The 21,522-nt window shown below is 41.0% G+C and overlaps 1 protein-coding gene and 1 pseudogene across 2 annotated transcripts in view; one reads left to right on the forward strand and one right to left on the reverse strand.

Annotated features, from left to right (window-relative positions):
• Positions 1-21,522, reverse strand: part of lrrk1 (leucine-rich repeat kinase 1) — a 78,077-nt gene that overhangs the window by 36,044 nt on the left and 20,511 nt on the right. For both annotated transcript variants that reach the window (XM_037095742.1, XM_037095745.1), the window contains 12 exons: positions 19,702-19,881; positions 17,587-17,723; positions 16,539-16,765; positions 16,030-16,157; positions 15,081-15,244; positions 13,658-13,795; positions 11,577-11,689; positions 11,206-11,276; positions 9,833-9,962; positions 8,187-8,299; positions 6,369-6,583; positions 836-1,000 (listed from right to left, as the gene is read on the reverse strand). In XM_037095742.1, coding sequence (XP_036951637.1) covers positions 836-1,000; positions 6,369-6,583; positions 8,187-8,299; positions 9,833-9,962; positions 11,206-11,276; positions 11,577-11,689; positions 13,658-13,795; positions 15,081-15,244; positions 16,030-16,157; positions 16,539-16,765; positions 17,587-17,723; positions 19,702-19,881 — 1,781 coding nt within the window. The remainder of the gene's footprint in view (positions 1-835; positions 1,001-6,368; positions 6,584-8,186; positions 8,300-9,832; positions 9,963-11,205; positions 11,277-11,576; positions 11,690-13,657; positions 13,796-15,080; positions 15,245-16,029; positions 16,158-16,538; positions 16,766-17,586; positions 17,724-19,701; positions 19,882-21,522) is intronic.
• LOC119017645 lies at positions 6,745-7,422 on the forward strand (annotated as a pseudogene).

The following is a 21,522-nucleotide window of genomic DNA, read 5'->3' on the forward strand; positions in this document are numbered from 1 at the left end:
CTGACAATATGTATAATCAAATTGCACATAGAAAACAATAAAATACACAGATTTAATTTGTACAGATAAAGATGGCAGATAAAGTGGCTTTTATTACTAAAGCAAGAATAGCTTTTTCAGACGTAGGGTAAATCTTTGCATCTGATCACAGTTATGTGGTTACTTGCGAGCTGCATCACATCTTCACTTTAATGTCAGTGGCTTGACAGCTGTGTCCTCTTTAGTTTTAGTTAAGACTTTTGAACCCTTACGTTCACTCTTGAGAACGATCTTGTGTTATATTGTCCTATTGAATGTTACACTGATAGATACAGGCTCTCATCAGCAGCCTGCAGGTAAGGTAGGTCCAAAGCAAAAATGTTCGACAAGACAGAGTTACAACAGAGGAAAACATTGCTCTAGTGAGCCCCTAAAACATTATTGATTATTATTCAAACTATGCACATCAATCAGTGAGAAGCAAAGAGCGCAAATAAAGGCATCATTATATGTTACAGTTAGTACACAGGCCTTAGTGAATCATTTGAGTGAAATTATGTAAGCGCTTTCAACATTTCTGATGTCATCATATTTCTTTTAGATGACATCTATCTGTGTGTGGTTGGTTTATATGGTGCGACAACCAAATGACTTCTCTAGAGATGAGACCACTCCTCCCATCATTTCTTTTTTCAGCACTGGCACATGCTCACAGTCACACCTTTCACTTTCTGACACCCTAACACTGAAAAACACCTGGAGCATGTTCTCAGCAGATCCACTAAAGTGTGTGCGTGAGTGTGTGTGTGTGTGTGTGTGTGTGTGTGTGTGTGTGCGCGTGAGAGCTAAGTTGCACCTCTATGTTGAGCAGCCATGTCTGCAGGTTGGCCACAGCTTCCTCTCCCAGAGCCAGGTTCCAGATCAGCATGTACAGGGCTTTATCAGTGAAGAAACACTGGTTCACTGTGGACATGCTGGCTTGACCACCGATGTCCCACACGTTGAAAACCACCGAGTTCTTCTGTGGGTAACAAGACGACAACCGAGTTAACTCTAAACAGGGCGCTGATGAGCGAGCACGTGATGTGTCAGGAATAAAAAAAAAAATGTCTTGAGGAGGTTTCTTGGTGACACCGGTAGAGGGAAAAGGTAAGCCTAGACAAATTCCATCGAAGCTATATACAAACTTGCTGGGCCACCTGTTCCTGCTCCAGCGTCTCTATCAACAACAACGGCCATAAAGGTGAGCATGGCCACACACTTGGCCAATGGACAGACTGGAGCTCCACAGTTTTAGTACCTCTATCAAAACATGTCAATCATCACAGCTTTGTAGCCAGATGACTGACACGTTTTGATGGAGACTGTTCAAGTTGAATTTTATAGTATGTTCCCAGAAACAAAAGCTTGTTATTTTATCTTTTATTTAGTTTTTTTTTAATTACTAGAATTATGTTTTTGACACAATATCTATATTTAAGTGGTAACTCTAACACTTGATCAGGATATTTATCGGACCTTGATTAATACAGTTAGAGGCATTAATTAACACTTATTAATACAATGATAAGTATTAGGTAGCTGTTAAATAATGTGTCTTCGTAATGATTATCAAAGGTATAAATGTCCATCAAGGTACCAACTTATACAACTATGTATAGGATGTTAATTAAAAACTGTGAAACAATTTAAGCTGGTGCAATTAATGCTTCAGACCAATACGCATGAAGTTAATTAAAACATAAATGGATAAAAATAAGATATTTACAAAAACACAGAGTGGAAAGTGATAATTCAGGTGGTGCTTGAGTTAAACAGTCTGATGGTTGTGGGGATGAATGTTCTCCTCCTAAGGCCTCCACTGTCTGGTCACCCACCACCTCTCTGGGGCCCAGTGGACAGTCCAGACCAGAGCTGGTCCTTTTAACCAGTTTGTTCAGTCACTTCCTGTCCCTGTCCATGCTGCTACCTCCCCAGCTGGCCACTACATAAAGAAGCACTGATGCTACCACAGTGTCATAAAATGTTCGAAAAAATGTCCTCTGCACCCAAAAGGACCTCAGTCTCCTAAGCAGATGGAGTCAACTTTGGCTCTTCTTGTACAAGGAAGTGTTGGCATCAGTGTTGTCAGTCCAGTCCAGTTTGTCTCTAGGTCACCACCATCTCTAGGTTCAAACCCTGGATGTTCACTGGTGTGATCTGTGGTGTCTTCCTCTGGAAGTTGATCATCATCTCCTTTGTTTTACTCTTGTTTATATGCAGGTGGCTGCATTCACACCAGTTAACAAAGTCGTTGATGACCTCCCTATATTCTTGTTTGTTCCCCTCGGACCCACATCCAACAATGTCTGTATCATCGGGAACTTTTGGAGGTGACAGTTCACAGTGTTGTGTGTGAAGTCCGATGTGTAGAGGGTGAGAAGGAAGGGAGAGAGCACCGTACCCTGTGGGGCCCCCATGCTGCATACTACCACATCTGAGACTCACCCATGAACCATATGAAACCATTTCATGGGGCTCCAAATGAGGTTGGCTTCCCGGTAACGGCTGGCTGACTCTCATGTCCTCTCAGATGTGAGTCAGAAGACCCTTTCAGACATGCACCCTGTTATGTATATATCATGGCAATTTACAAGGTGCGAGAGGGCGGGAGAGAAAGTCTGACATATTCTACATGTACAGACATGAAAAAATTGTAGTGAAATGCTGGTACGGTGGTCAATATGACTCTCTAGATCATTTTCTGGTCTATTTCTGCCAAGAACTGTGCGTGTGGTGCTGCTATCCTATCACGTGACGTAATTAAAAAACTAAAGACCGCTCCACAAAAACTAGCTTCAAAGCCTGCCGCTCTTCCTGAGGGCTTGTTAGCACCCAGCAGTGAACGTGCCAACACCATATACAGACCGTTATAAAGTTAGTGGCCTGCTGGGTGAGGCTGTGCGGCTGAGGTTAATATGGATCATATTCCTTCTTTAATCTGGGAGGTGGTGACATCTTTGGCTTAGAAGTGGTACTTGTGGCGATATTTATGGTAGTAGTGCCTTTTACTGGAGGCAAAAAAATGGTACGCTGTGCCGGCGTAGGGACTGTGAGCTGACCAATCAGAGTTAGTCGGACCTGAAAGCTGTCAGATGAATGTAAAGGCTAGGTAAAGTAAAACAAAGCGGGAGAGAGCAGGACAATTTTTTTTTTTTCCTGTGAAATTAATGACTTTAATTAATCTGATATCTCAATCATCATCTCTTATATACACTATATTACCAAAAGTATTCGCTCACCTGCCTTTACTCATTCTATGAACTGAAGTGCCATCCCATTCCTAACTCATAGAATTCAATATGATGTCGGTCCACCTTTTGCAGCTATTACAGCTTCAACTCTTCTGGGAAGACTGTCCACAAGGTTGAGGAGAGTGTTTATAGGAATTTTTGACCATTCTTCCAAAAGCGCATTGGTGAGGTCACACACTGATGTTGGTCGAGAAGGCCTGGCTCTCAGTCTCCGCTGTAATTCATCCCAAAGGTGTTCTATCGGGTTCAGGTCAGGACTCTGTGCAGGCCAGTCAAGTTCATCCACACCAGACTCTGTCATCCACGTCTTTATGGACCTTGCTTTGTGCACTGGTGCACAGTCATGTTGGAAGAGGAAGGGGCCCGCTCCAAACTGTTCCCACAAGGTTGGGAGCATGGAATTGTCCAAAATGTTTTGGTATCCTGAAGCACTCAATGTTCCTTTCACTGGAACTAAGGGGCCAAGCCCAGCTCCTGAAAAACAACCCCATACCATAATTCCTCCTCCACCAAATTTCACAGTTGGCACAATGCAATCTGAAATGTACCGTTCTCCTGGCAACCTCCAAACCCAGACTCGTCCATCAGATTGCCAGATGGAAAAGCGTGATTCATCACTCCAGAGAACGCGTCTCCACTGCTCTAGAGGCCAGTGACGGCGTGCTTTACACCATTGCATCCGACGCCTTGCATTGCACTTGGTGATGTGTGGCTTGGCTGCAGCTGCTCGGCCATGGAAACCCATTCCATGAAGCTCTCTGCGTACTGTACTTGGGCTAATCTGAAGGTCACATGAAGTTTGTAGCTCTCTAGCAATTGACTGTGCAGAAAGTCGGCGACCTCTTTGCACTATGCGCTTCAGCATCCGCTGACCCCTCTCCGTCACTTTACGTGGCCTACCACTTCGTGGCTGAGTTGCTGTTGTTCCCAAACGCTTCCATTTTGTTATAATAGAGCTGACAGTTGACTGTGGAATATTTAGGAGCGAGGAAATTTCACGACTGGATTTGTTGCACAAGTGGCATCCTATGACAGTTCCACGCTGGAATTCACTGAGCTCCTGAGAGCGGCCCATTCTTTCACAAATGTCTTGTTTCACAGTCTGCATGCCTGAGTGCTTGAATTTATACACCTGGGGCCAGGCCAAGTGATTAGAACACCTGATTCTGATCATTTGAATGGGTGAGCGAATACTTTTGGTAATATAGTGTACATTATCTGACTAATAAACAAACACATTGTCAGACATAATTCTAAGTTCTTGAGGATGGACTCAGCAGATGGAATGAAAAAAAACAAACAAACAAACCTGCCTTATAAAACTACAGTAACAGTTTGAGCAACAGTCGCTCATGATGTTTTTTATGTTTATCTACATCAACTGTATGGATAAAAGAACATCCATTACATCCATTTACATATAGCATGTGAGCAAAGAGCAGTCCATCCCTCACTACTCGTGCAGTGCCAGATGACATAAAACAGGCAGCAGAATTCACTCTCTCATTACATTAAATGATGAAACTGGTGTGTGAACGCATTCCGGGATTCACTGTAAGATGCATTAATAAATGTTGCACGTGCTCGCAGTGCTCATTAATTCGGGCTTTAATGGCATGTAAAAGAAATTCCAGTTAATCGCACACATGTAATTGTGTTAGTTTTCCCTAATGGTTGATCATACTGAATGATGCCCAGCATAAACTTTGAGTGGTTAGACCTTGGCCTGTTTGCATAAAAGGATTATGGTCTTTGGCTTATGAACTCGTTGACTCTGTAACAGTGGCGTGCAAGACCCTGAGAGAAGCCGCCGCGACTGAGGGGTAGGACCGAGCCAAGATATCGAAACAGTGATGAAGAAATAGAAATTTGGGCTTAAGACTTGTTAATCAAGCGATTTCTGAGAGTACTTTTCAACTACATTGATGTTTTAATTTGCTAGCTATGCGTCCTTCCTGCCTCATCCTAATTTGACCAGTTGACTGTGTCAACAGGGTGCCCTCTGCAGGTCTGAATGCAAACGCAACCCTTCTGTCTGATCACGCAGATGCCCCTTCTTGCCTTTGTTTTTTATTTTCATTCAAACTGATCTACACAAACTAAGAATGCATTGTTTTGTTAAGTATAAAAAGAAAGGAGGGTTTTTCAGTTCTGAGAGCTATATAATGTATGTATATTATATATATATATATATATATATATATATATATATATATATATATATATATATATATATATATATATATATATATATATATATATATATATATATATATATATATATATACATATATATATATATATATATATATATATATATACATATATATATATATATATATATATATACATATATATATATATATATATATATACATATATATATACAGGACCTGCGCTACAGTGTTTAAATTATGGGTTTGGTGAGCATTCAATAAGACAACATCTCTAAAGCAACTGCTGGTTGTGTAGACTTTATAATTATGTACTTTCACAGTCTTATATTTTATTAGTTTTATGACAAACTACAACTTTGTCAAGTTGAAAAATCAGCTTTTATATTGAGTATTTAAAATTTACTGTGGAATTCATGGGACAATTCAAGCGGGATCAAAAAATGATTTGTCTCGATTGATACATGCTAAACATACTTTTTCCAAAAGGGCAAACCGGAAGGGCCGTGACTTCGGCACTCTTTAGTCTGGACCAAAGTGGTGGATCGACTGACAGACAGACCAGCCTGCTGCTGGCATGGCTCAAAGTCACTGTGACGGGAAAGGAATGACCTATTGTGATTTTGGTTGGAAATGCTCTCAGCACTGAACAGTCTGTTACACTTCTGAACAAGAAAGACACAGAAATCAAGAAGCTAATCAGAGTCGGCAATCTAGTGATTGTCAGACTGCAATCACTAGATTTTAATCTCAGTTCAAAAGTTCACCTTTCTTTGGTTAAAAAAAAAACCCTCCATCTGTTAGGGTTTAAATAATACAGACCATGTAGTGTTGGTCTGTGTGTGTCTGTGTGTGTGTGTGTGTGTGGTCATGCAATGAATGTACAGAATATGCATGTTGTTGCTGTTTGTGTTTTTCTCACGTTGTTTTTGCCTCCGTTGGGTTTGTCCAGCTCCCAGGTAGAGGTGGAGATGCTGTGCTCTGTTAGTTGGAAGGGGGACGCCCTGCCTGTCCGTAGAATCTCCAGAAGCGTGGTCTTACCCTGCCTTGCTGGACCAATCACAAGCATCTTCAGCAGTCTAAAAGGCTCTGCCTTTCGAAGGTGTGCTCGGAGGAAAGCCAGGACAGAAGCAGGACCTGAACAAATCAGAGAGATAAAGATTTGTTATTTCAGGGTGTTGTAAATGACATTACAACGAAACTGTACAAACGGATATTTAATTTCCACTCCTTTACATTGTGTCTAGTCAGATGAGTTGACAGGCTGAAACAACTGGACATCTGAGCAAACTGTGATTACGTGCAGCAAAGATCTGCATAATGTCATCACATTGCGTATCCTCTTTCAGCCAGCTGCCACGAATCTTCACTGGTATCAGTGAGGACTCTGATGAGAGAGTGCTGCAATCCATCATCACAGATGAATTAAAGTCTGTGGTGGCTTGGTCTGATGCTGGTGAGCTCAGTACCCAGAGAGAGCTCGTCTCTCGGCAGGTTAGTGCGGACCTTGCAGAAATGGCCTCCGCCTTTGGCCTAACCTTGGAAAACGTTTCGCTGACACACCTGAGCTTTGGAAAATAATTTAAAGGTTTTTGAGATGAAGCAAGTGGCTCAACAGAAGGCTGAGGCCCCATGTCATCACAGAAAAGGCAGAGCAACGGAAGCTGGCGACCATCATCTCAGCAGAGAGGGATTAAGAGACTGCCTCCAACTCCCCTGACGGAGACTGGTAACAGTCTGCTAAAACTACTAAGCTGGAGGAAGCAGAGGACATCGCTTTCCAGCTCTCCCGCAACGTCACTTACCTGCCCTCAGGACAGGCGCATTGCTCCAGTTGTCCCAGTGATAACAACATCCACCAACAACGCCACCTCACGTCCACCCCACTCTCTCTGTCACGAGGCCGTGGAAGGGGTGGCTGGAGGATTCAACAAGGACTCCCAACTTCACACGCATTCCTCCCACTTAAAAGATAATAACTCATGGACGATAAAAGCCATTACTCCTCTAATGTTGTGCTGGAAAGCTTCATTAAATTGCGTAACTGCATGTATTTAAATCCGCAATGAAAGGCTCTCCTTTGGACTCACGGACAAAACTGACCAGAGATGATTTATTCATATGACTGAACTTCTCCATGTGCTCTGATCTGGCTGAGGCATTAAATGTCTGGAATATTTCTGCTTCCAGTTAATTATTTCTTCATGAATAATAGTGGTAAACCCCAACAACTGGAATGTGTCTGTTGGGGGTTGAGCCTTCATTCTTTACGGTCGTGCCTCTGTGTGTAGCTTGTGTGGAGAAAATGTAAAAGCCCCATGATGCAGAAATGGCTAAACTTAATACAATTGTCTTGCTGAGAAAGAAGGGGGGAAAAAACAATAAGCTCCATGTTCCATGAGCAGTAAGATTATTATCTAGACTGTCTATAAAACATCCATCAGTGTTTACAGAGCCACAGCCTGCTTCAACTTAGTCTTTGAGGCAGAAGTTTATTCCCGTGGAATGAAGGATGATGAGCAACATCTGAGACATGTTCACTGTCAGTTAGATCTCCAAACAAAGAGGTTTAGTTATTCTGGATGAACTGCTTTGTGTGACTGCTTATGTTCCTTAACCAGTTTCTTACTTTATGTCTTTTTTCCCCGGGATACCACCATGTTCCATGTGTTTTGTTAGCTGTTCAAACTGAAGAGGTCCTTTTCTTTTGAAAGTGTCCTTAAAGATATTTGGACAGTACCTTCTTTTCTCACTTCCTGGGGAACATTGGCAATGTTGAGGTCCTCAATGTCCAGCTGCCACAGGTTGGAGAGTTGTCCGAGCTCCGCTGGAAGGTCCCGGATCCCAGGATTACTGTTACCAGAGCAGGTGAGACAACATGAGTCAGCAGTTTGTATTAAAGAAAAAAAGACGGTCACCATCCAAACGTCAGTTTTGAGTAACGTGATGAGTTTGACAGTTTGATTTGACGGATTGAACTATTGGCAAACAGGATCCCTCCACCCACATCCCCTCCAGACATGTTGGAAACAGTAAACTATGGATGAATTCTACAACACGGTAAATTCCATTATCGGTGTATGTGCAATGGACACTTCAGGATTCCACATCACACGTGTATATGCTGATTATTGGAGCAGGACTGGCCTCCGAAAAGGGCCGTCACAATGTCAGATCTCACTATCCTACTACTAATTACTGTGGCCAAACACATTCACAGTAACAATGTTATTGCAAAAACTATAGAAGATAAATGCTATCAGTAAAATGTCTCATTAAATTTGTCTTATGTGTGTGTTTTGTCTCTATTTCGACTAACACATTAAGCAAAAAAAAAAAATACAAGTGTAGGGAGCAATTGTGAAAAAATTGTTCCAAAAATTAACTTCACAGCATCACTATTTCATTTTTCAATGTCAAATTTCTTGTGCGCCTCTTAAAAGCAGATTTCCAGTAAACACAGAGTACATTTTGAGCGTTGAATGTGAAAAACAGCCTTCTAATATCAAACTATTCACACGCATCATTCTACATGGTGAAGCTTATTCAACTGTTGAAACAAGAATAGACACATTTTTGACTGAAGTCAGACAGACATGTTGCGAAAGTCATTTTTTGGCAGCAACAGGACACTGTGAATCCATGACTTCCTAAACTATTCAATCATTCTGGGTGTTTGTTTCTTGTATAAAACAGCTGCAAACAGCTGTAGCAGGAGGACAGACCTCATAACAAGCAGTGGTTCCCAGGGAGGAAGATGTTTTGGGATTGAGAAGGGTTTTTTTTTTCTGTACTTAACCCTTTGAACTCCACAATAGAATTGGTCTGCCACTGCCTACATTGTTTTATTCACATTATTCATCCAAATGCAATACAGTATATGGGTATACGGGCTTTATAAAAAGTAGAAGAGCTGAAAATATGCAGAAAATTGGCAATTCTAAATAAGAATTGTGTTCATTTCAACATGTACTTCATTACGGCTAAAAAAGGTTACATTTAATCTGGTTCTTGTGGAACAGACAGTGCTGACATGCTGCCTGCCAGCTCTGAGAGTCCAGGAGTGCTGGTGGATATGGCCCCCAGTGTTGGTTACAGAGAATCTTGGCTAGTGTATAGAAAAATGATCATTCGTCCAGTAACTGTAATGTCTTTACATCTTTATCTTGAGCACTGACAGAGACGAGAGTGCCCCCTGCAGAGAAATCCATCCGACTCTAAAGCTTCTGCAACTCTGAGATCATCTGTCAGTGAACGAAGAGCTGGAAAACCAGAGATCGGGGGGATTTATGTATAAACGGACATACACTGCATTGATATATCATCGGTGTGACAGAGCGACAGCTATGTGCAAGTGACGGTTGGCAGACGCGCAGAGGAACTCACTTAGAGAGGTAGAGCTCAGTGAGGCTGTGCAGACCGCACACTGATTGGGGAACACACTCAAGCTGGTTGTCGTTCAAGTAAAGCACTTCCAGTGAATCCCGCAGAATCATGGAAAACTCTATGGGACACACTGCCAAGACAGAGCAACGGAGATTGTCACAAGCATGCATGCTTACATACACACAGCAAATCACTATGTTAGGTTCAGTAGAATGTAGCAAGCCCTGGAGCTGACTTGGACTCGCTTGGCTTCGTCTGTGCCAAACATTTCCAGCAAGGAAAATAAGTCAACTTCCTGAGAAGTGAATTCCTGGCAGGACGGTATCTCTCTGACACAGCATGTGAAACATTGTGTAATACGAATACAAATAAAATACGCTGTTACACGATAACGATGTGTTTGATCAGACAGCATTATGTCGGAGATGAACAAGACCCATGGTGGATTTCCAGGACCACAATCAGACCCAGCTGTGAATGTTTAGGGAAGTCAGCAAAAATCATAATGTTTAAACAGCCAGTGGGGTTAAAATTATACTTGGTCGTGCAGATGTTTTCGTATGCATTTGTATTTTGTATGTAACACATGAATGATTTGAAGCTGGTAGGTCTTCTTCCCAGGTCTGTTTATTTCCAACAAAGCTCGAAATATCAAAAGGTTAGTTTGAAGTAACAGGCTGGACACACCGGACGCCTGTGTACTGCCTGGTGGCTGCTGCTGCTCACCCGCCTGTTTGTGTTCACACAGACGGTGTTGCAGCTGCAGTACTGCATGATGATGTCCATATGACTGTCTACAGGTTGTTTTGTGGCCGATTTTTGAACCATGCATATGACACCGTAGGCTAGAATCCGGATCTCTAGATGATGTGATGCAGTAGCCTCACTTGACACGCACACTGTACACACATCCAGTGTGTCCAGTCTGTAAAGGTTTGGAGATGGGTCAGTTCACAAGGAAGGCTGTTTTGTTGACAGCCACATTGGTCAAATGAACAGAGGAAGATAAAAAAAAAAAAGTTATTGCGGGAAGATTAAATATTCAAGAGGATAGAGAAGTCTCACATACATAACACGTTGTGTTAAAACTATTGCAAGGACAAGATAACAGTACAATAATAATACTGAGAAATTTTGAATGTATATTAAGTATGACAACCACAAGTTCATACCAGTGAAGGGCTTAAATAATGGGAAAAACAATATGTAAGTGGGACTGTTGTCCCTAAAATCCCTAAATTCCCTAAATTTATCCCTAAATTCGAAATTCGAAATTCTACATCATAAGTAGCAAGCAGAAACCCTTTTATCACACCGTTAAGTTTATTTGTATGTAGGGTTGAATTATTTCCATGTAAGTCAATCAGATCTACCTGGATCTGGATCCCTTCTGTGCCATGTAGTGAGGAAGGCCAGCCTCCTGGTTTTGGGCTCCTCCTCTGTCCTAAAAGACACAATTTGAGATTTAGTAACAAGTCAAGTCAAAGAAGTGCACTGGCAATGAAAAGGATGAGCTGTGTTTTAGCTTAACATGACGCAGTTGTCAAGAAATATTTATGAGCATGTCTTTATCTAGAAAAAAAATCTATCACCGACTTGTTGACTGAATGGCCGACATACTGTGATGTGCATTAAGACTGCACGTTTCTTCACACAATAACTAACACCGTTGAGGATGAATGAGTTGTTCAGTGACAGCTGATTTCAACAGACAGTGTAAACACATGTATGTGTGTGGACCTACTTGCCAAGCTGGTTCCTGGAAAGATCGAGGGTCCTGAGCCGAGAACACTTCCACTTCTCGGGGGCTGGGAGTGTCACAATTTGATTCCCACATAATCTTAAGGACACCAGGCCCTGATGGCGGGGGGGGGGGGGGGGGGAAGAGTGGGAGGAGGGGTGAGATGGTCTAAACCACACAATCAGCTGGATGACCTGATCATGGGTCAGATTTCTTGGAGACTGATAAGAACATCGTGACTACAATTCACTGAGCTCAGGATGAACGTGTGGTTTCTCACATGAATCAGTTCTATTACAGATATCATCTAGTTTCATTGTTTCAATTAATTGTTAATATTTGTTCTGAAATAATAATAATAATAATAATATCAATAACAATAATAATAATATACCATTTAATCACTGAATACTTTTTTGTATGAAAGTATGGGTCAGAACAATCCCAGTGGCTTTTCTATGGCCGGTTATACAAATAAAATACATCTACAAATTATCAATTAATATCAGGGGTGGGACATATTGATACCACAGAGAATTTGCCTGACCGGAGTCACGACTTCCTGACTCTTTGTGGTATGAGGAGAAGAACTGTGTGAGCCATAGTGTCGTTCCTTTAAACATTTTAACTCCAGAACTGTTCCGCTGACTGGCAGTTCAGTCTTCGTCTTACACTGGAAAGATGACTAATGCTGTTTCATCTATGCTTGTTTTCACTAGTTTGACAGATTTTGGATCTATCATTAAGTGACTGTCTTGCAATGTTTCGATTATCGCAGAATCGCTTGTGGGCAAAATATCATGAATCGTGTCTTCTTAACGTAGTTTGTAGTGGACTGATAGTGAAGCATGGAGCACTACAGCCAACCACAGGGACACAAGAGTAGCTTCCTAAATAATCTTGTACAACTGAATGATGAAAATTACAAATAGGTGACTTGGCCTCATGCAAGAACACGTTTGTGCTACCGAATACAAGATCTCTCATCTTTTGTTCTGTGAGGTTTGGTTGTACAAGATTTAAAAGGCAAATTCAACAAACTCTCTTACTAAGAGGTAATACGAAATATTGGAAATCTGGCGTGACTGTGTAACCTGTATCTGACCGTTGAATATGAAGGCACTATCCTAGTTACTTGGACAAACAGAACATTAAGAAATAGGAATGATATCATATTAAACAAGCACACACAAAACGGCGAAAACAGCAAATCTAACCAGAAACCAAACTGCATCCTGACGCACGAAACTGCTTGTTTCAACTTGATGAAAGAAACTGTGTGGGTATTCATATGATGACATCCTGAGTATTAGCAACACCCTTGGGAAACCTGTTACATATGACAACCTGTTCTGCTACACTTGTGGGTGAGTTTCATTCAGATAAAGAGGAAGCTTACACCACAGGCCGTGATGTCTTTCTGACTGGAAATCACCTAACAAACCCATATTTAAGACAAATATTTTCTTCTGCACATGGTACGACTTTTAATTTTCATTCCACGTGTAATTATGAGAAACTGGCGAATGGGACATCTTAAATGAACGAATGGTTTAATCTGAAATCACAATCATAAGCCACAGTTTCCTGTACAGTGTTGGGCTTTTTACTCTTTCTGCTTTCTCCTTTTAAGTTTGGTTTTGCACCTCTCTGCTCGCGCTCCTACCTTGGCACATTGCTAATGTCCAATAGACTTATTTGGACTGCTATTCCTGCAATCTCAAAATGTTTCCATCGTTAGTGTTGGCAGAGTGAGATAAATATTTTACATCTAACTTGTAAACTATCTCCTGGTGCGTCTGAGCTGCACAACAAGAATGTAAATCAATGACCCAAACATGGAGCCCACCACAACGCAGCAGTGCCATCTGGTGGCTTCTTTATACATCACACAGGGGAGTCTGTCTACTGTGTTTGTCTCAATTATATGTATCTATTTTTGTTTCATCCATAGACTTTTTGTTATTTCCACAACCCTCCTGGAGAAAGAAAATGGAACGGAACAGAGCTTTTAAGTTATTTATGGCATTTCAGTGTGGTGTTGACACGGATGTGGAATAACAGATCCAGGTGATGGCTCCTACCTCCAGTTCAAAGATATATGAAGGCAGCTCCTTCAGGCTGTTGTCAGCAAAGTCCACCTCCTGCAGCTGGGTCCTCCAGAAGATGGAGATAGTGTTCGGAAGACTCTCAATTAGATTGAAAGAGGCTTTGCATTGTTTCTGTACAGGGAGAGGAAGAAGAATATTTATCTGCGGTTATACACATGTTAATCAGCTGCAATGTGAAGAATGTCAATTTCAGCTGTTACTTTGTGATTTTGAATACTGCACAGGAAAATATAGTAACACATATCTATATCAACATATAATCTAGATAATGCATTGAAAGTTGCCACTCCATCATTTTTGTTTCTACTTTTGAAGAGAAATTTGGCAAGAGAACAGAAAATATGTTGTATAGTTGCACCAAAACCAGAAAATCAGTCCTTATCTGCTCTACGCATCTTGATAGAAGGTTTCATCGTCCGCAAAATGTTTCTGGAGTTTCACAGCAAAACAGCGTTGTAGCATTTTCACTTGGTGACAGTGGCGAGAAAAGCTGCCATTTCCCAGGCCGGGGTATATTCAAAGATCCTAGAGTTAAATCTAATACATTTTGATATCTTTGTTAAGACCCCGTCCATACATTCTAAGACCTCATCACCACTTTGAATTCTAACTGGTCACATCAGCGACACACTTTAACCGTGATGTACAGAAGCCCCAACAATAATTACAGCTGTTAAGTTTCCATTGTACATTTATATTTCAAAACAAGACCCCACCTACCTACAGTCTATCAAGGAGATGCTACTATACTGTGTTGCTGTGAAGCTCCAGAAATGTTTTGTGGACTACGAAAATTCTCCTGACTTTCCATGGTATGGGTCGGAGAAGATAATGATTTTGAACTGTGCTTTTGAGCCATACAAATAATTTTCCATTCCATTGCCTAATGTCTCTCTTAAAGTATGGTTTCACATTTTTCTTATTGTAAACGAATCCCACGGAAAGACCAAAAACAACAAGATGTCTGTCTGTATCACAATACTTTGTGACTCTCCTGCCCAATAACAATGATAAAAGAAATGTGTACATACATGCAATAACAAAATGCAATGCATATGTTCAAAAACACCCAGCTGAATGTTCTTGAAAAATGTTATCATTGGCATGGCAGAAATACCTCTCCAACAGTTTTTACTCTATCCGACAAACAGAATGTCTGACTTACAATAGATTGCAACAATCCAGACATGATAAATCAACTTGCCCATAGAAGGCAAATTAGGTACACTATTAAACAATTATACTAAACGAGGCCATCAAACAAACTTCATACAGTAATACCCAGAGAACATGGGCAACAGCAACTGGAATATGCTAATTTGATTAAAAGAAAAAATCAGTGAAATCAGCAGACATGACAAACAGGAAGTGGACGATGATCTATCTGGTTTCTTACCAGCGGACAGGCCCAGGGGTCAGGGAAGGTGCTCAGTTTGTTCCTGCTCACATTGAAAAATCTCAAGGATTTCAAACAGTGCACGACTGCTGTGGGCAGACTGGTCAGACAGTTATCAGACACATCAAGCTCCTCCAGCTTGCGCAGACCGATCCAGTTTGTAGCTGACCGAGTGGCGAGGGATGAGAAGAACACAACCGCAGTGCAAATCAGAACTCACTGATTCTTGAGACTCAGGCAAAAAAACATGTAGATAAGAGACCCTTCTACTGGAAAGTACGTGCCAGAAAAGGCATTATGTCCAATTAAGTGTAGTGGCAGCCGATGAGGAGTTGACAAACAGGGCGGTAAATTGGCTAGACCTCTACCAAACTACATGGGGGAAATATCTTATCATAGGACCATGATTCCTTCTGGAGTAGAGTGACTCTCTGTGAATTAGGCATGTGGACCCTGTGTTACAGGGTTCGCATTCAAAAATAATAGACAACTAAGCTCTCCAGTTCAGTGTAACTGGGCATTATCATTGTGCTTATTTGACATATATTTTGAGTACCGTCTATCCTTTTTTCTTCTGTTTCTGTTCTGTGGTCTGTTCATTATTGTTTGTTTTCTATCTGCTGCCAGTTACTTCGTTCAGTAAACAAAACAAATGTTTTGATCAAATATATTTTTAAAAAAATCATTTGAACTTTGTCATGATATACTGCGCATGGTCTTAACAAGTATATATACACTTTTAACCAGGACTGTATGTCCAGTACACCTAAAAAACGCCAGCAAAACTACTGCTGATGCACAGCTTTCTGTTCTGATGCAACCCTTTCAAAATGACCTTGATAGGCAACTGACTGCAGTTTAGTTTCTATATTATTTATCTCTATATAAAATCCATATTCAAATTTCGTTTCAAAATACATAGCTAGATATAAGCTGAGTTGGGACGTACTGGTGGGGATGTCAAACAGGATTGTGAGTTGGTTCTTGGCAGCAGAAAGTCTCTGGATGTGGGTCAGATGGAGAAGTCCAAGAGGCAAACTGGCAAACTGGTTGCTGGAGAGGTTGACCTGCCGTAAACTGAAGCACAGGACAGAGAGAAACGCTCAGAGGGTGAAAGCTGGCTGTTTCTTTCATACACTGATCCACCAGATTATTTTCAGGCTTCAGACTTTCACTTAATTTCAGTACAACTTTTCACCACTGTGAACTTTTATGGAAGATGCCTGTTCCTCTTCACTGTGCTTACTAGTAAACTAGTTCGCAGAGACATCTGTAATGGACACCCAGCTGAACTAGACACTGATTTATGTCACAATGTGGACAGAAAATGTGCATTCCTTTGCACTTCCTTAACTGGAGGACGTCCATCATGTCCAAGATGGAGTACATGGATTCGCTGCTGGTGTCCTGGTGTGAAAATATATTTGTCTCAAATGCATCTAGCCTGGATGTCTTTACCTTGAGCAGATGACCTCCTGGGAGGTATGAGCAGCTGACAGCTCTTTCAGGAGGTTATTAGACAGATCCAGAGTTTGCAGGCGGATGAGACCCCAGGGCACCACAGAGGGCAGGGCGGCCAGGCTGTTGGAAGACAGATCCAGGTGTGTGATACGTGATGAGACATCCATGAACCAGTCAAGCTCCAACCACGGCAGCTGCAGACCACTCCAACACACACTGACAGCCTACACACACACACACACACACACAAGCACACAGACACAACTGATTAATCACATTTATTTTTGATAACATGAGGCAAACGTATATTTCATTTTATTGTGTTTCCATGTACTTAATTGTAATTTTCGTATTACTATTTTTGTTGAAATGTTTCATTCATAAGCACACATTATTTGAAGCTTAACACAAAGTTGGATTTCGTTTTTAAAAGTCAGAAATGTTATATTCCAGTCTAGTCAAGATGAATTGAAAACAAGAAGACTTTGTCAAAGACACTTTGTTTCAGTTTTTTGTTTTTCAGTGTTATGTCATGCATTTTATTTTGATAGACAGGTTTCCAGTTTACCATCAAACAAGGACGCGTGTGCTGCTAAAAGTCATCATCACCATATCATGATAGCTTATATAAGGGCATTTTTAGTTATTTGATATACATTATAAACCTACATACATCATTTATTTTCCTCAGTTTGCCTGCACCTAAAAACTGATCCAAAGTCAAAAACCTTATCTCTACACATCCATCACACTAATCACTTTTATGATGCATTAAGTTAATGGTATTAATATAAACTCCTCATGTTTTTGTGTTTTTGCTTTTTATTTCAATCCTGCCATGTTTTCTACTGCTTACATGGGCCCGCATCTTTACAAAGATGCTATTTAGATACCCATCTATTAGATCTATACCTGCAGAGCCAGGTCACAATTCATTGTTGTGGTCAAAAGCTAAACAGGAAGAACAGACAATATCAAATATACAACCTAACAATGGCACTCCCCCACATTTATTGTTTCAGAGACAGATTTCCAGAACACATACCTCCTCTCCCTGTGCGGTGGAGGTTTCCTGTAGTTTGAGTCTGAGGAGGTGTTTGCTGAAAGCTGGATGGTCCATCAGAGTGTAAGAGGAGAATCCTGCTCCATTCTGCAGCAGGAACTGAGCGATCTCCTCATTACCTGCAACACAGAGCACACTACTCACTCCGCTACTCCACCGCTTACCTTGTTCACTGTACCAGCACTGGACAGGTTTCACTCAGTACCTGTCATCTGTACTTCTGCAAATACATGGCTTTATATTTCTCTATTTTGTGCTTCTGTCAGATAGAGATACAAAAATATTTTGACCAAAAAATAATATTTTCAATGTGTTGTAGACAACCATAGTCCTGATGGCTTTCTGAATTAGTGATTTTGTGTCATCTCATACTACTTGTTACCATACACTGTATGGATAAATTTATTAGCAATCATGTGATGCTCAAAATGAACCTGCTGTTTTTTTGTCCAGTCAAATAAACTCTATTCCAAAAAGACAACTACACCCTTTACAATTCTGACAAAGAGAGAGAGAGAGAGAGAAAGGAAGCATTATTTGTAAAATTCTCCTATGAACAGAAATTACTCACAAAAATAAAAACACAAAGCTGCAGGCAGCTTGAAGTTGTACATACAGAAGTCTGTTCAGCAACAGCATTCAGCTTTGTATCACAGCAGTTTCAGTCAAGACTACAGTTTGAACTTCAACTACTACTCAAATCATATGAGCATATGCTCACTGCAGTTTTGACAGCAGCCATACGAGGAAATCAGACCATGGAAGTGAGCAATGGTTGTTTGTCTAGGCCAGATATTTTCAAATTGTAAGGTGAGCCCTCCTGGACAGTTGAAGTGGTGGCATAGAGGGAGAGATGCTCCATGAGATAAAAGAGACATGTGCATGTTAGTGTTAGTGAGCGATTAAGGTGTTTGTCGTTTAGCCCACTGATTTGGACTGCTTACTAAATGTGTGCCCTTTTGCAGCAGTGGTGGCTGTGACCCAGATCATAGAAGTAATTAAGGTACTTTACAATCATCAACCCCACATTTGTGTCACAGATTGTACTCCTCAGTACAGGTCAAGTCCATCATGAATTTATTTCCATAAATCTGCTTTGAAACCACAGAGAAACGACACTCTTAATATCCAGTCTTTAATTTGTGAATCAGAGGAGCACAGAGACGACTCTCCGCACTGCCCTGTGGGTCAGGCGGAGAAAAAAAAGTCGCAGAATGCATTTAAAGTCCACAGTGCCTTGAGCATATTGGACAATGCCCAGGGGCTAGCTGTTAAAACTAAAACTGTCATCATAAACACAGTGTTATTTATGGAGAAGACCCAGCTCAGCACTGTTACATCCCACAACAAAGTCATCTTAGGTACAATCAAACAAACTGATTGCTCAAGTGTCAGCCATAAAACATTAATGATGTGATCCACACTGCAGAGTTCGCCCACTTCAAAGGAAGGACAGCTTTTAACACCTCAAACTAGTTTACAATTGGGGCCTGGTGGAATTACCTGGGGCCAAAAGGACAGAGGACACCCACAGGACGGAGACAGGATCTGTTCTACAGTGTAGCGGAATCTTAATGACGTTTCATTCATATTAGGGCCACCACCTCCCAAGAGGAAAATTGAAATCAAATCAATAATTCATATTAAGATATCAGTCAAATGTCTAAAACTTCTCGATTAAATAATATCTGTTGATAAATCATGTCTGGCCTTCATCGTCTAAGACGGTAATTTTTGAAATTCTAGATGAATATAATATGGAGTTTTGCATGCTGAAAAATGACCCATTCAAATATCAAGAACAAGTAATATTGGACTAAGAGTGTGTAAACAGGAGAAGATAAAACAAAGAAATGAAACATTTATATGAGCGAATTCCTCTTTTAGGTAAACAGTCTCAAAGGATGTTAACATCATGCAAGTAACTGTTAAAACAAAGAGTATATTGTTGAACACAAAACAACACCTTCGCAAAAAACAAAAAAAAAATGGAAAGGAGACAAAAACACTCAAGATCGATGAGCCGCCGTAATTTGACGTCTCCCACATACACAAGTATTGATGGAGTCTGGAGTGTATTCCCGTGTGTCTCCCTACCTGCTCTTGCAGCAGCATAGAGAGGCAGTCCGTTGATGACTGCAAACTCATCGCTATGGATGGCACAGTCTTTGGCATCTGCATCATAGCTTTGGACCAACAGCTGGACCACGTCCAGGTGACCCTGCTCGCAAGATGTGGCCAGCATCCAGTTCAGCAAGTCTCTCCTCAGACAAGGACCTGAGAGGGAAGCAGAGAGCCAACACCAGTCAGAGGAGATCACCTCCAAGACTTTCCTTACGTCATCAACGACCACACAGACTGGACCATGAAAATTCTTTTTAGTCCACTAAATAATCTGGCAGGGGTTCAAAGAGAGAGAGACGATTTAAAACTTTGAGGAGCTGATTTTGAAACGAGACGTCATGGCTCAAAGATCTTTTTCTTAATGATGGTTATAGTGTTAATGAAAAGGTCAAAAAAGACAAAGGGGCACTCTCTATTCTCTCTGAGTTAAATATCTACAGTGCCTATAAAAACTATTCATCCCTTTAACTGCTTCCCCCTTTTATTGCTTTTATAAATGGAACACTGGTCAATACACAAAAAAATACACAAAATATACAATTTACAGATGATTTTTTCAATTAAACAAAAATATATAATGTACAATAATTGACTGCATCAACATTAACCCCATTTAAACGATCGGTGTTAGTAGTCTCATAACTGGTGAAATGGAGATCACCTGAGTGCAGTGAATGTGTCTCATGTAACTGTAGAATAGAGATGTCTGTGTTTGAGGGTCCAGTCACTGGTTAGTCATATTCATGGTTACAGTTACACCATGAAGACAAAAGAACACTCCAAGCAACTCCGTGAAAAGGTCATTAAACAGCATAACTTGGGGTGGATACACAAAGAGGTATGCCAAGATCACCCTGATGATTGTCATCACATCCTTGTGATGTCATAACTATGGCCTGATGACTGATTTGGCATGATGTCATAATTATGACAAGATGTTATCCTTATGACATCACATGATATCGTCATAGTGATGGCATCATTATGCATGGATTACGTACTACCTGACATACAGGCAAGGGGGAAATGGGAAAAGAGGTGGAGATGGTTGACGTAAATTCCTAGGGCTGCAAATAAACAACACACTGGACTGGTCAGACAATCTACAGGAAAGGATAGCTGTCCCTCAATGTGTGCACTAGGCTGCTACACATGTTTTACCAGTCTCTGGTGGCTAGTGTCATCTTTTTTGCTGTGGTATGCTGGGGAGGTGCCATCAGCAGCTGTGGCACAAACCAACATAATTAACTGGTCAGGAAGGCCACTCAGTAATGTGGCGTGTGAAGGCAGTTACTGAGAAGAACATGAGAGGAAATTCGGCTGCTACCATGGATAATCCATCTCTTACTCTCTATATGCCAAACTGAGGCAGCTCAGGAACACGTCCAACCACAGACTCATCCAGTCACATGCCTCGAAGCCTTTGAGGGGCCTGTTTGTGCCATCAGCCATCAGTCTGAACAACACCTAAGCAACCGGTACCTCCTATCACATTTTAGTCTCATATCATACAGCACTGAGAGTGAGTGACAGATATTGCACATGTATACACTAACAGCCCACAAGTGTATACACAATATGTATATCTAATATATTGCACATTGCACAAGTATATGCACACATAATCCTTCGAGTGAATGAAGCATTTCTGTTCTACTTATTATCCCGCTACTTTTGCTAGTGTTGACACACTATTTGCTCCCTTGTGCTGCTATGTAAATTAAATTTATCCTACGCTGTATCGATAAAGGTACATCTTAATTTAGGACATCACGATGTTGACATAATTATTGT

The sequence above is a fragment of the Acanthopagrus latus genome, chromosome 4 (assembly GCF_904848185.1).
Source record: "Acanthopagrus latus isolate v.2019 chromosome 4, fAcaLat1.1, whole genome shotgun sequence".
Classification (NCBI taxonomy): Eukaryota; Metazoa; Chordata; class Actinopteri; order Spariformes; family Sparidae; genus Acanthopagrus; species Acanthopagrus latus.